The sequence below is a fragment of the Pan paniscus genome, chromosome 20 (genome assembly GCF_029289425.2).
Source record: "Pan paniscus chromosome 20, NHGRI_mPanPan1-v2.0_pri, whole genome shotgun sequence".
In the NCBI taxonomy this organism is placed as follows: Eukaryota; Metazoa; Chordata; class Mammalia; order Primates; family Hominidae; genus Pan; species Pan paniscus.
In genome coordinates, this window is record NC_073269.2 from 8,688,743 (window position 1) to 8,701,535 (window position 12,793).

The 12,793-nt window shown below is 53.5% G+C and overlaps 1 protein-coding gene across 2 annotated transcripts; it reads right to left on the reverse strand.

Moving 5' to 3' along the window:
• Positions 1-163: 163 nt before the first annotated feature.
• TMIGD2 (transmembrane and immunoglobulin domain containing 2) lies at positions 164-12,735 on the reverse strand. Of its 2 annotated transcripts, none has more exons than XM_014342435.4 (5): positions 10,595-12,735; positions 6,232-6,591; positions 3,009-3,050; positions 2,801-2,914; positions 164-1,115 (listed from the first exon to the last, which is right to left on the reverse strand). In XM_014342435.4, exons 1-5 carry the CDS (start codon positions 10,638-10,640, stop codon positions 829-831), a joined length of 849 nt encoding a protein of 282 aa, XP_014197921.2. In that variant the 5' UTR covers positions 10,641-12,735; the 3' UTR covers positions 164-828. The 2 variants fall into 2 exon arrangements, with proteins under 2 accessions (XP_014197921.2, XP_008970874.2); XM_008972626.4 differs by having other exon boundaries at positions 171-1,115; positions 2,813-2,914.
• Positions 12,736-12,793: the final 58 nt, after the last annotated feature.

The window sequence follows — 12,793 nt, forward strand, 5'->3', positions numbered from 1 at the left end:
CTAGGCTGGAGGGCAGTGACATAATTACAGCTCACTGCAACCTCAACCTCCAGGGCTGAAGTGGTCCTCCCCCCTCAGCCTCCCAAATATCTGAGACCACAGACATCAGCTGCACCATCACGCCCAGCTAAATTTTGTATTTTTTGTAGAGACGGGGTTTCACCATGTTGGCCAGGCTGGTCTCGAACTCCTGACCTCAGGTGATCCGCCCACCTCGGCCTCCCAAAGTGTTGGGATTACAGGCGCAAGCCACCGCGTCTGGCCTTGTTTTTAAATTTTCTGTAGAAATGGTGTCTTCTTGCTCTATTGCCCAGGCTGGTCTCAAACTTCTGGCTTCAAGTGATCCTCCCACTGCAGCCTCCCAAAGTGCTGGGATTAGAGGCGTGAGCCACCGCACCCGATTTCTTCAGATCTTTTTAGCACTCCCAAATCGCCACAAACACCAGCTTTGCTTTTTCTTCACAAGCCTTTATTAGGTTCTTGGGGGAAAGTGGGAGCGAGATCCATCATTACAGAAATGAGGACGGGGTCTCAGGATGGGGCTGACAGGCTCCCAATCCTCCTTCTTTTTTTTTTTTTTTTTTTTTTTGAGACGGAGTCTCACTCTGTCGCCCAGGCTGGAGTGCAGTGGCGCAATCTCGGCTCACTGCAACCTCCGCCTCCCAGGTTCAAGCCAGGCTGGTCTCAAACCCCTGACCTCAAGTGTTCCACCCGCCTCGGCTTCCCAAACTGCTGGGATTACAGGCGTGAGCCACCGTGCCTGGCCTCCATCCCCCCTTTTTTGTGTGTACCTATGGGTGGGGTCCTGTTGAGGTCTCCTGGGATCTCTTACTCCTCTCCCACTTTGGGGAACCCTTTTGGCCTCGGCTGCTGGGTGGGGCTTGGTCTAGGAGAGACCCTGACCATAGAGACGGGGTGGCCGGGCCTGGGGCTGGGGCAGGGTCTCGGGCTGGGGCAGGGTCTTGGCGCCAGGTGCGGCTGGCGGGTGGCCGGTTGCGGGAAGGAGGTTGAATAAATGCTCTGGCCCCTCTGGTCCTTCCCCTCTCCAGAGCAGTCCTCACTCTTCTTTGGGGCCCCCCGGGGCCGGTATAGGACGTTGCTGTAGAATGCATTTCCTAGGATGGATGACACAGACCAAGAGGGTCACTTAAGAGAGCCCAGCCCTCTCCAGCTGACCTCTGGGGGATCTGTCTCTTTTTTTTTTTTCAGTGAGATGGAGTCTCACTCTGTCGCCCAGGCTGGAGTGCAGTGGCGCAATCTCGGCTCACTGCAAGCTTCGCCTCCTGGGTTCACGCCATTCTCCTGCCTCAGCCTCCCGAGTAGCTGGGACTACAGGCTCCCGCCACCATGCCTGGCTAATTTTTTGTATTTTTAGTAGAGACGGGGTTTCACTGTTAGCCAGGATGGTCTTGATCTCCTGACCTCGTGATCCACCCGCCTCGGCCTCCCAAAGTGCTGGGATTACAGGCGTGAGCCACCGCGCCTGGCCTTTTTTTTTTTTTTTTGAGACAGTCTTACTCTGTCACCTGGGCTGGAGTGTAGTAGCGGTGTGATCTCAGCTCACTGCAGTCTCCACCTCCCAGGTTCAAGTGATTCTCCTGCCTCAGTCTCCCTAGTAGCTGGGATTACAAGCCCCCGCTACTACGTCTGGCTAATTTTTTGTATTTTTAGCAGAGATGGGGTTTCACCACGTTGGCCAGGCTGGTCTCGAACTCCTGACCTCGTGATTCGCCCGCCGTGGCCTCCCAAAATGCTGGGATTACATGCATGAGCCACTGCACCCGGCCGATTTTTTTTTTTTTTATTTCAAACTGTCTTTTTGTTTGTTTGTTTGTTTGTTTTTTGAGACAGGGTCTCTCTCTGTCACCCAGGCTGGAGTACAGTGGGGAAACTATAGCTCACTGCAGCCTCCGCCTCCCAGGTTCAAGCAATCCTCACACCTCAGCCTCCCAAGTAGCTGGGACCACAGGCGTGTGCCACCAAGCCTGGCTAATTTTTTTGTTGTTGTTGAGATGGAGTCTGGCTGTGTCGCCCAGGCTGGAGTGTAGTGAGGCAGTCTGGGCTCACTGCAATCTCTGCCTCCTAGGTTCCAGTGATTCTCCTGCCTCAACCTCCCAAGCAGCTGGGACTACAGGCACAGGCCACCACGCCTGGGTAATTTTTGTATTTTTAGTAGAGACTGGGTTTTACCATGTTGCCCTGGCTGGTCTCAAACTCCTGACCTCAAGTGATCCACCTGCCTCAACCTCCCAAAGTGCTGGGATGACAGGCATGAGACACCATGCACAGCCTAATTTTTAATTTTTTTTTTTTTTTTTTGAGACTGCGTCTTGCTTTGTCACCCAGGCTAGAGTTCAGTGGCGCGATCTTGGCTCACTGCAACCTCTGCCTCCCGGGTTCAAGCAATTCTCCTGCCTCAGCCTCCCAAGTAGCTGGTATTACAGGCGTCTGCCACCACACCTAGCTAATTTTTTGTATTTTTAGTGGATACAAGGTTTCACCATATTGTCCAGGCTGACCTCAGGTGATTCGCCCACCTCGGCCTCCCAAAGTGCTGGGATTACAGGCATGAGCGACCGCGCCCAGCAATTTTTAATTTTTTTGTAGAGATGGGATCTTGCTAGGTTGCACAGGCTAGGGGCTTTGTCTCTATTTCTGAAAAACATGAGCATAGGATATAGGAGCCAGGCTTCTCCTCCCTTCATCCCTCCTCCATCCTTCCCCCAGGCGGGAGCACAGATGCAGTGGGTCTTTGTCAAGCAGCTGCAGTTCCCACTTCCTCCGCCCCACCCTCCCTGACCTGGGCTGTTACCTGAGTCCCTTTGCTGGCAGCTGCGGCGGCCCCAGAACCAGGCACCCAACACGATCGCGGCCACAGCCCCGCTTCCCACCCCCAGCAGCACGAAGAGGAATCCTGGGTGGGGGGAGAAGAGATGGTCTAATCAGGAGGGGAAGGGGTGGTGATGGGGGTGGAAGACACTGGGGGAGGAACACAGGGCAGGGCTCACCTGGGAAGCTTGTGATCCGGTTTCTGTTCTGTGTGGGGTCATCTGCAGAGAAGAAATCTATGTCACGGGGGTGCCAGGCTTCTCCACCCTCCAAGGACAGAGCTCACTTGGGGGGACCTAAGTGTTCCTCCTCCTGCCAGGCTTTGTGGATTTGGGCAAGTGTTCACTCTGAACCTCTGTTTCTTCTTCTGAAAAATGAGGCTCAGCAGGACGCGGTGGCTCAGGCCTGTAATCCGAGCACTCTGGGAGGCTGAGGCAGGAGGATCACTCGAGGTCAGGAGTTCGAGACCAGCCTGGCCAACATGGTGAAACCCCATCTCTACAAAAAATATAAAAATTAGCCAGGCATGGTGGTGGCGCCTGTAATCCCAGCTACTCAGGAGGCTGAGGCAGGAGAATCGCTTGAATCCAGGAGGGGGAGGTTGCAGTGAGCCGAGATCGTGTCACTACACTCCAGCCTGGGTGACAGAGCAAGACTCTGTCTCAAAAAAAAAAAAAAAAAAAAAAAAGGCCAGGCACAGTGGCTCACACCTGTAATCTTAGCACTTTGGGAGACCGAGGCAGGCGGATCACAAGGTCAGGCGATCGAGACCATCCTGGCTAACACAGTGAAACCCCGTCTCTACTAAAAATACAAAAAATTAGCCGGCCATGGTGGTGGGCACCTGTAGTCCCAGCTACTCGGGAGGCTGAGGCAGGAGAATGGTGTAAACCCGGGAGGCGGAGCTTGCAGTGAGCCAAGATCGAGCCACTGCACTCCAGCCTGGGCGACAGAGCGAGACTCTGTCTCGAAAAAAAAAAAGAAAAATGAGGCTCATCGTCCCTGTCTTGTTGGGACATTGTGGAAAAACTGCCAACTGGGATTTGTCATCATGAGCTCCGCCATCTTTATCCTGGGATCTATCACTCTCCAGATCCTGTTTGGTTGTTTTTGTTTTTGTTTGAGCCTCTACTCCATGCCACGCCCATTTTATAGACGGGGAAACCGAGGCTCAGAGAGCCTAAGTCACTTGCCTAGGGTCCCCTACCCAGGCGGCAGCAGGAACCAGCTTTGGACAAAGCCCTGTCTCACCTCAGCTCGGAGGTCCTAACGCTGAAGTTCCTTGAGAACTTACTATGTCTCAGGCCCTGTGCTAAGCATTGTTTTGTTGTTGTTTGTTTTTCTGGAGACAAGGTCGCTCTGTGTCACCCAAGCTGGAGTGCAGTGGCGTGATCGTAGCTCACTGCAGTCTCCAACTCCTGGGCTCAAGTGATCCTCCCGCCTCAACCTCTCAAGTAGCTGGGACTATGGGTATATGCCACCATGCCTGGCTAATTTTAGAATTTCTTGTAGAGATGAGGTCTTGCTGTGTTGGCCAAGCTGGTCTCGACCTCCTGGCCTCAAACAATCCTCCCACCGTGGCCTCCCAAAGTGCTGGGATATCAGGCGTGAGCCACTGCACTTGGATTATAGCAAGCACTTTGGCTATAACTGCTCTAAAGTCACCCGACCTGATGAGGAAAAACTATTCACTGTATTTTGACAGCAGAGGGAACTGGCACAGAGAGGTCAACTCACTTGCTCAAGGTCACACAGCAAGTAAATGAAACAGAGGATTGAATCCAGGTTTGTATAATTTACAGGAACCCCAGCTAAAGGCTGTGAATGCCGCAATTAAGATAAGGTCCAGCACCCCAACCCCCTTCTTTTGCAGCCTCTGAGGTTGGCAGGGGATCCCTGGGGGCTGCCAAGCTGCTGTTCAGGATTGGTGGGGTGTGGGGAAGCCAGCTGTGTGGGGTTGGACCCGCGCCCACTCCCTGCTCTCTCACAGCTGCCAACGCACAGCCTGGCGCCTCCACCACCCCGCCTCCTCTAATTGCTAATTGGCCCCTTTGACATCGGAGGGGTGGGGAGAGGTGGGTGACACAGCCATAACACACCCCTCCCCTGAGGCAGGCACGTGTCCCCGCCAGCAGGCTGGTCCCACCAGCTGGAGAGGAACAGGCATCTCTAGGGGCTGAGAGCTGGGTGCTTCATTCTGCCAGAGGGGGCTGGACAGAGGCCTGGGGCCCACAGGCACCTCTCACAGAGCAGGAGGCAAAGCCTGCATCCCCTTGGGTTTCCCGATTCTGCCCAGGATGGGTCCATAAGTGGGGGACATGGCAAAGGGGACAGTGCATAGGGTGCACCCCTGCCTGGTACATAACGCTAGACATGTCTTGGCCCTCTCTGGTTCACCTGGCTCATCTGTAAAGTGAGGCAGCTGGCGTTGCTGACCTGGAAAGCTATCTGGAGGGTTTCTTCCAACTTTGAGAGTCTGTGGCTTTTCTTTTTTTTTTTTTTTTTTTTGAGACGGAGTCTTGCTCTGTAGCCCAGGCTGGAGTGCAGTGGTACAATCTGAGCTCACTGCAACCTCCCCCTCCCGGATTCTCCTGTCTCAGCCTCCTGAGTAGCTGGAATTACAGGCTCACACCACCATGCCCAGCTACTTTTTGTATTTTTAGTAGAGAGGGGGTTTTCATCATGTTGGCCAGGCTGGTCTCGAACCCTTGACCTCAGGTGATCCACCCACCTTGGCCTTCCAAAGTGCTAGGATTACAGGGATGAGCTACCGCGCCCAGCTGATGGCTTTATTTTATTTAGAGACAGGGTCTCGCTCTGTCGCCCAGGCTGGAGTGCAGTGGTGCACTCATAGCTCACTGCAGCCTCCAGCTCCTGGGCTCAGGTGATCCTCTTGCCTTAGCCTCCCAAAATGCTGGGATTACAAGCATCAGCCACTATGCCTGGCTGATGACTTTCAATTTTGTATCCTAAAATTCTTGGATTATGGGCCGGGCATGGTGGCTCAGGCCTGTAATCCCAGTACTTTGGGAGGCTGAGGCAGGCAGATCACGAGGTCAAGAGATCGAGACTATCCTGGCCAACATGGTGAAACCTCGTCTCTACTAAAAATACAAAAATTAGCTGGGCGTGCTGGTACGTGCCTGTAATCCCAGCTACTTGGGAGGCTGAGGCGGGAGAATCGCTTGAACCTAGGAGGCGGAGGTTGCAGTGAGCCGAGATCGCGCCCCTGCACTCCAAGGCCTGGACGACAGAGCAAGACTCTGTCTCTTAAAAAAAAAAAAAAAAAAAAGTTTGATATGAAGAATTTAGAGTTTTTTGTTTCTAGGAGTTTGAGACTCAAAAGTCTTAAAATTCTAGGATCCTCCCCACCGCCCCTCCCTCTCCCCGCTGGCTCCGTACCTGGGTCCACAAAGAGCCTTGTTATGTTGCCCTCAGCCTCCTCCAACTCAGGAATCTCTACGGCCGCCCAGCACACGTACGCCCCGCTGTGGTTGAGGTTCACAGGGTCCAGCTGCAGGGTGAGATGGCTGGGTGCCTGCCAGGAGAGCCGTCCCTGGGGCCCGCAGACCCCCAGGCTGAGGCTGCCGTTGGTGATGTACGGTTGACACAGGATGGCCCCATCCTTTGTCCACTTAACACGGAGCCGTTCCCAGGCTGGGGCCTGGTCCACCTGGCAGACCAGGGTCGCCTGACTGCCCTGCCTCACCTGCAGCAAGTTGGGCCCCTGCTGCACGCTCAGGCTTGAGGCTTCTTGCAGGGCTGGAGGACAGAAGAGGTAGAGGCGACCTTTCTGACTGTGTGCATGTGAGGCTGTGTGACTCACTCCCCTAGTGAGCCCGCAGTCTGGGTTTGAAACCTCACTTGTCTAAGCCGGGTGCAGTGGCTCACGCCTGTAGTCCCAGCACTTTGGAAGCGCGAGGTGGGAGGATTGCTTGAGCCCAGGAGTTCCAGACCAGCCTGGGAACATAGCAAGACCTCATCTCTACAATAAATATTTAAAAAGTAGCTGGGTATGGTGGCGTGCACCTGTGGGCCCAGCTATTTAAGAGACTAAGTGAAGGGATCGCTTGAGCCCAGGCGTTCGAGGCTGCGGTGAGCTATGATTACACCACTGCACTCCAGCCTGGGTGACAAAGCAATACCCTGTCTCTAAAAATTTAACATAAAAAAAAAAACAAAGAACCTCACTGTCTGTATGACCTTTGGAAGGTCATGTCTTGCTGAGGCTCAACAACCCCATCTGTAAGATGGGTATAAGTCGCTCAGAGCTTGTGGAATTCTGAGATAGTCTCCAGTACTCAGCTACACAAATACCGCCTAGTATGTGCCAGGCCCTATGCTGGGTGTGGGGAACACAGACACAGGCATGACCAAAACAGATGAAAATCCCTGCCCTTCAGAAGCTGACAATCTAGGGCAAGAGAGACACAGGAAGTCATGAAATGAGAACTGCAATGGGGGAAAGGAATGGCAGTGGCCTCAGCAGACACCAGTGAGGTCAGGGAGCATCTATTCCTTGAGAGTAATCAGGGAAGGCCTCCTTGAGGTGGTGATTTTTTATTTTTTTTATTTTTTTTTGAGTTGGGGTCTGGCTCTATAGTCCAGGCTGGAGTGCAGTGGCACCATCACAGCTCACGGCAGCCCTGAACTCCTGGGCTAAAGTGATCCTCCTACCTCAGCCTCCCAAGTAGCTGGGACTACAGGCATGTAACCACTATGCCTGGCTAATTTTTTTGGTTTTGTAGAGATTGGGGTCTCACTGTGTTGCCCAGGCTGGTGTTGAATTCCTGGGCTCAAGTGATCCTCCCCCCTAACGCCTCCCAAAGTGCTGGGATTGTAGATGTGAGCCACTGTGACCGGCCTTTTTTTTTTCTTAAGACCACGCCACTGCACTCTAGCCTGGGCAACAGAGTGAGACTCCATATATAAGAAAAAAAGACTCCATCTCACTCTGTTGCCCAGTCTGGAGCGCAGTGGCACCATCAAAGCTCATTGCAGCCTCAGCCTCTTGGGCTCATGGGCTGGGTGCTGTGACTCATGCCTATAATCCCTGTACTTTGGGAAGTCGAGGCCGGTGGATCACCTGAGGTCAGGAGTTCGAGACCCGTCTGGCCAACGTGGTGAAACTCCATCTCTACTAAAAATACAAAAATTAGCCAGTGTGGTGGCGGGCTCCTGGAATCCCAGCTACATGGGAGGCTGAGGCAGGAGAATCACTTGAATCCGAGAGGCAGAGGTTGCAGTGAGCTGAGACCCTGCCACTGCACTCTAGCTTGGGCAACAGAGCGAGACTCCATAGCAAAGAAAAAAAGACTCCATCTCATTCTATTGCCCAGTCTGGAGTGCAGTGGCACCTTCATAGCTCACTGCAGGATCAACCTCCTGGGTTCATGGGCTGGGTGCAGTGGCTCATGCCTGTAATCCCAGCACTTTGGGAGGCCGAGGCGGGTGGATCACCTGAGGTCAGGAGTTCAAGACCAGCCTGGCCAACATGGTGAAACCCTGTCTCTACTTAAACTACAAAAATTAGCTGGGCATGGTGGCGGGTGCCTGTTATCCCAGCTACTTGGGAGGCTGAGGCAGGAGAATCGCTTGAACCCGGGAGGCGGAGGTTGCAGTGACCTGAGATCGTGCCACTGCACTCCAGCCTGGGTGACAGAGCGAGGCTCTGTCTCAAACAAAACAAAACAAGGCCGAGTGCAGTGGCTCACACCTATAATCCCAGCACTTTGGGAGGCCGAGGCGGGCGGATCACGAGGTCAGGAGATCAAGACCATCCTGCCCAACATGGTGAAACCCCGTCTCTACTAAAAATACAAAAATTAGCTGGGTGTGGTGGCATGTACCCGTAGTCCCAGCTACTTGGGAGGCTGAGGCGGGAGAATCACTTGAACCCGGGAGGCGGAGGTTGCAGTGAGCTGAGATCGCGCCACTGCACTCCAGCCTGGCGACAGAGCGAGACTGTGTCTCAAAATAAAAAACAAAACAAAACATTCCTGGGCTCATGTGATCCTCCCACCTCAGCCTCCCAAATTACTGGTGTTACAAGTACATGCCACTGTGCTCAGCCTGACCAGGGATCTTAATGGAAAGGCATAACCAGTGTGAGAAGGAAGGTATTGGGGAGTAAGAGCATTCCAGGCAGTGCACAGCCCATGCAAAGGCCCTGGGGCAGGACTGTGCCTGGCGTGTTGGAGGAACAGCGAGGAGGCCCGTGTGGCTGGAGCAGAGTGAGGACAGGGAGAGAGGGAGGAAGGGTTGGGCAGGGCCTGTGAGCCTTGGGGTGGTGTGGGGAGGTGAAGGAAGTTAAGCAGTTTATGTTTTAATGTAAGTGTGATGGAAAATCAGAAAGCAGGGAAGAAATAGTCCAATTGAAGTTTTTGTTTTTGTTTTTGGTTTTGTTTTGAGATGGGGTCTCACTCTGTTGCCCAGGTGGGAGTGCAGTGGTGTGATCTTGGCTCGTTGCAACCTCTGCCTCCCAGGTTCAAGTGATTCTTGTGGCTCAGCCTCTTGAGTAGCTGAGACTACAGGCACTCGCTACCACGCCCAGCTAATTTTTGTATTTTTGGTAGAGATGGGGTTTCACCAACATGGCCAGGCTGGTCTGGAACTCCTGACCTCAAGTGATCCACCTGCCTCAGTCTCCAATTTAAGTTTTAATAAAAAGACCTTGGTTGGGTGTGGTGGCTCTTGCCTGTTATCCCAGCACTTTGGGTGGCCAAGACTGGGTAATTGCTTGAGGCCAGGAGTTCAAGACCAGCCTGGGCAACATAGTGAGACCCATCCCTAAAAAACAAAAACGGCTGGGCACGGTGGCTCACGCCTGTAATCCCAGCACTTTGGGAGGCCAAGGTGGGTGGATCATGAGGTCAGGAGTTCGAGACCCACCTGGCCGAGATGGCGAAACCCCGTCTCTACTAAAAATACAAAAAAAAAATAGCCAGGCGCAGTGGCGCGCGCCTGTAGTCCCAGCTACTCGGGAGCCTGAGGCAGGAGAATCTCTTGAACCTGGGAGGCAGAGGTTGCAGTCAACCGAGATCGCGTCACTGCACTCAAGCCTGGGTGACAGAGCAAGACTCCTTCTCAAAACAAAACAAAACAAACAAACAAACAAACAAAAAAACACAAATGAACAACAAAAAAGTGCAAGCGGCTGGAATCGGAGGAGAGGGAAAGAGGAATGGAGGTTTTCGCCCCAGGAAATGTGTGAAGGGCAGCAGCCTTTGTCCTTAATTGGAAACACAGAGGGAGCTGCTGCCGGAGTAGAAAGTTTGCTTTTAGCTGTGAGAAGTCTCACTTGTCTGTTAGACCCCCGGAGAAGTTGAGGTTATGTGAAGTTCCTGGCATTTGAGATGCAATTGCAGAGGAGGGTAGAGACATGAGATCTGGAGAAGGGTATTAGGCAGCTGGAACAGCAGGTGCAAAGGCTCGAAGGCCAGATCCAGCCTTCCCATTGGGGAAACAGAGAAAGAAAAGTCCCCAGGCTAGAGCAAGAGGGAGGGAGCAAAGGCATTGCGGAGGGTGGAGATGAGAGAGGCCAGGCCAGGCTGGTATGTAGGGCAAGGTTTAGATTGTATCCTAGGGGCCCTCAGAGGATCCTTCCTTAATCCTCCAGCCCCCATCACGTTCTGAGTCTCGGAGGGAGATGGGCCTTATGTGACAGTAGAGAGACTGAAGTTTAGAGGGGCCCTGAGCTGGGGGCAGGCAGCTGGGGATGACAGCAAGTGTGGGGTTCAGAGGGGAGGGAGGCCCAGATACTCACCCCAGATCTGCACCAGGAGGCCCAGCACCATGCCCGGGGACCCCATTCCTGGCCCATCACCCCCCTCTCCCCCTCCCAGTTGACAGACTTCCTGCCACAATCTCCGCCTCCCGCTGCAGAAGCAGATGCAACACCCAGGGCCAGACAACAGACGTCCGGTGTTCCAGGCTGCTGGGGGCTCCACTTCCTGCCACCTCGTGCCTCAGTTTCCCCAATGCATTTTCTATCTGAAAGGCAGTGTACAGACCAGGCAACATGGCTCATGTCTGTAATCCCAGCACTTTGGGAGGCCGAGGCAGGTGGATCACCTGAGGTCAGGAGTTCGAGACCAGCTTGGCCAACATGATGAAACCCCTACTAATTTCTACTAAAAATACAGAAATTAGCTGGACATGGTGATGGGCGCCTATAATCCCAGCTACTTGGGAGGCTGAGGCAGGAGAATGGCTTAAACCCGGGAGGCGGAGGTTGCAGTGAGCCAAGATCACGCCACTGCACTCCAGCCTGGGCGACAAGAGTGAAACTCCGTCTCAGAAAAAAAGAAAAGAAAGGCAGTGTATGCAAGTGAGTGGGAGGAATCCACCCCTGTGAGCTTTCTGGAAGGCTCTACATAAACACATCTAGGTACAGGAAGACACAGTGCGAGAGCAGGTGGCTCCGTGGGGGAGGGGCAGGCGACATAGGCCTGAGCGGTGAGTTAAATGACAGGGTCCCTGCCTCAATTATTTTGCTCCCAAAATGTCTTTCTTTTGCTGGGCGCTGTAGCTCACACCTGTAATCCCAGCACTTTGTGAGGCTGACGTGGGAGGATCACTTGAGCCGAGTTTGAGATCAACCTGGGTAACACAGCGAGATCCAATCTCTATTTAAAAAAAAAAAAAAAAAAAAAGATACAGGCTGGGCATGGTGGCCCAGGCCTGTAATCCCAGCACTTTGGGAGGCCAAGGCGGGTGGATCACCTGAGGTCAGGAGTTCAAGACCAGCCTAGCCAACATGGCAAAACCCGGTCTCTACTAAAAATACAAAAATTAGCTGGGCCTAGTGGTGGGCGCCTGTAGTCCCAGCTACTCAGTGGGGTTGAGGCAGGAGAATCGCCAGAACTGGGGAGATGGAGATTACAGGGAGCCAAGATCCTGCCACTGCACTCCAGCCTGGGCGACAGAGTGAGACTGTGTCTCAAAAAAAAAAAAAAAAAAAAAGATACAAAACCAACCCAGGGTGATGGTGCATGCCTATAGTCCCAGCCACTCGGGAGGCTGAGGCAGGAGAACCGCTTGAGCCCAGGAGTTGGAGGCTGCAGTAAGCCATGATTGCGCCCCGTTACTCCAGCCTGGGCAACAGAGTGAGTCCGTCTCTAAAAAAAAATAATAATAATAATTTAAAAAATCTTCCTTTGAGGTTCAGAGAAATAGGTTTCTGTTGATAACTTTGGGTCCTATTACATGACCTGCTTGGGGGTCCCGTGGAGGAGGTTCATGGGCTCTCGAGTTCCTCCCAGCCCTGCACCCCTCACCCCTGATTCTGTAGTGCCTTCTGGGAGGAGGTGGCGAACCCACAGACCTCAATGTCTCAGACCCAACTGCAGAGTGACCTCCTTTCTCACTCGGACCTAGAAGGCCTGCATCATACACAGCGTTCCCCTCCACCACAGGGAGGTTCTGCGGTGGCTATGCCTGCACCTCCCCTGCAGACACATACACCCGCCCAGCCTCCCCTACGCACTCCTTCCCCTCCCCAGAACATTCTGAAGCTCCACCCTTCCCCCCACTGTCTGCTGAGGGACCCTGGATAGATTAGGCTCCAGGTCCTTCCAAAGCTGGACCCAGACATTCTTAGCTTCCGCACCTGGGCTGGCACGGAGACTTCTGGAGGAGCTGTTGGAGCCTGGGGCTTTGTGGGGTGTATAGGAGTTCAGTTGTGACATAGGGACAAATGGAAAGAAGGCACTGGAGGCTAAACACCCTCTTGGGCAAAAGCCTTAGATTTTCAGTAAATGCCAGGCGGGCTAGACAATTTGAGTAGCAACGGATAACCTGTGTGAGTGAACAAGTGGGGAAACTGAGGCACGGGAGCATTAGAGATGATTCTGAGGTCCCACGGCAGGGCCAGGGGTCGAGCCCCTTGTCTTCTGATCCAAGGCTCTCTCCAGCTCACATATCACCACCAACACCGCCCAGTGAGCCCCAGGCGCTGGATGTG

Bases quoted from the DNA above. Each gene is read 5' to 3' on its own strand.
- TMIGD2 (XM_014342435.4), bottom strand. From the start codon at position 10,640: ATGGGGTCCCCGGGCATGGTGCTGGGCCTCCTGGTGCAGATCTGGG. The intron at 2,915-3,008 runs GTGAGCCCTGCC...CCCCCCACCCAG, and splicing joins CCGGATCACAAGCTTCCCAG to GATTCCTCTTCGTGCTGCTG. The intron at 1,116-2,800 runs GTCAGGGAGGGT...CATCCATCCTAG, and splicing joins GGACTCAGGTAACAGCCCAG to GAAATGCATTCTACAGCAAC.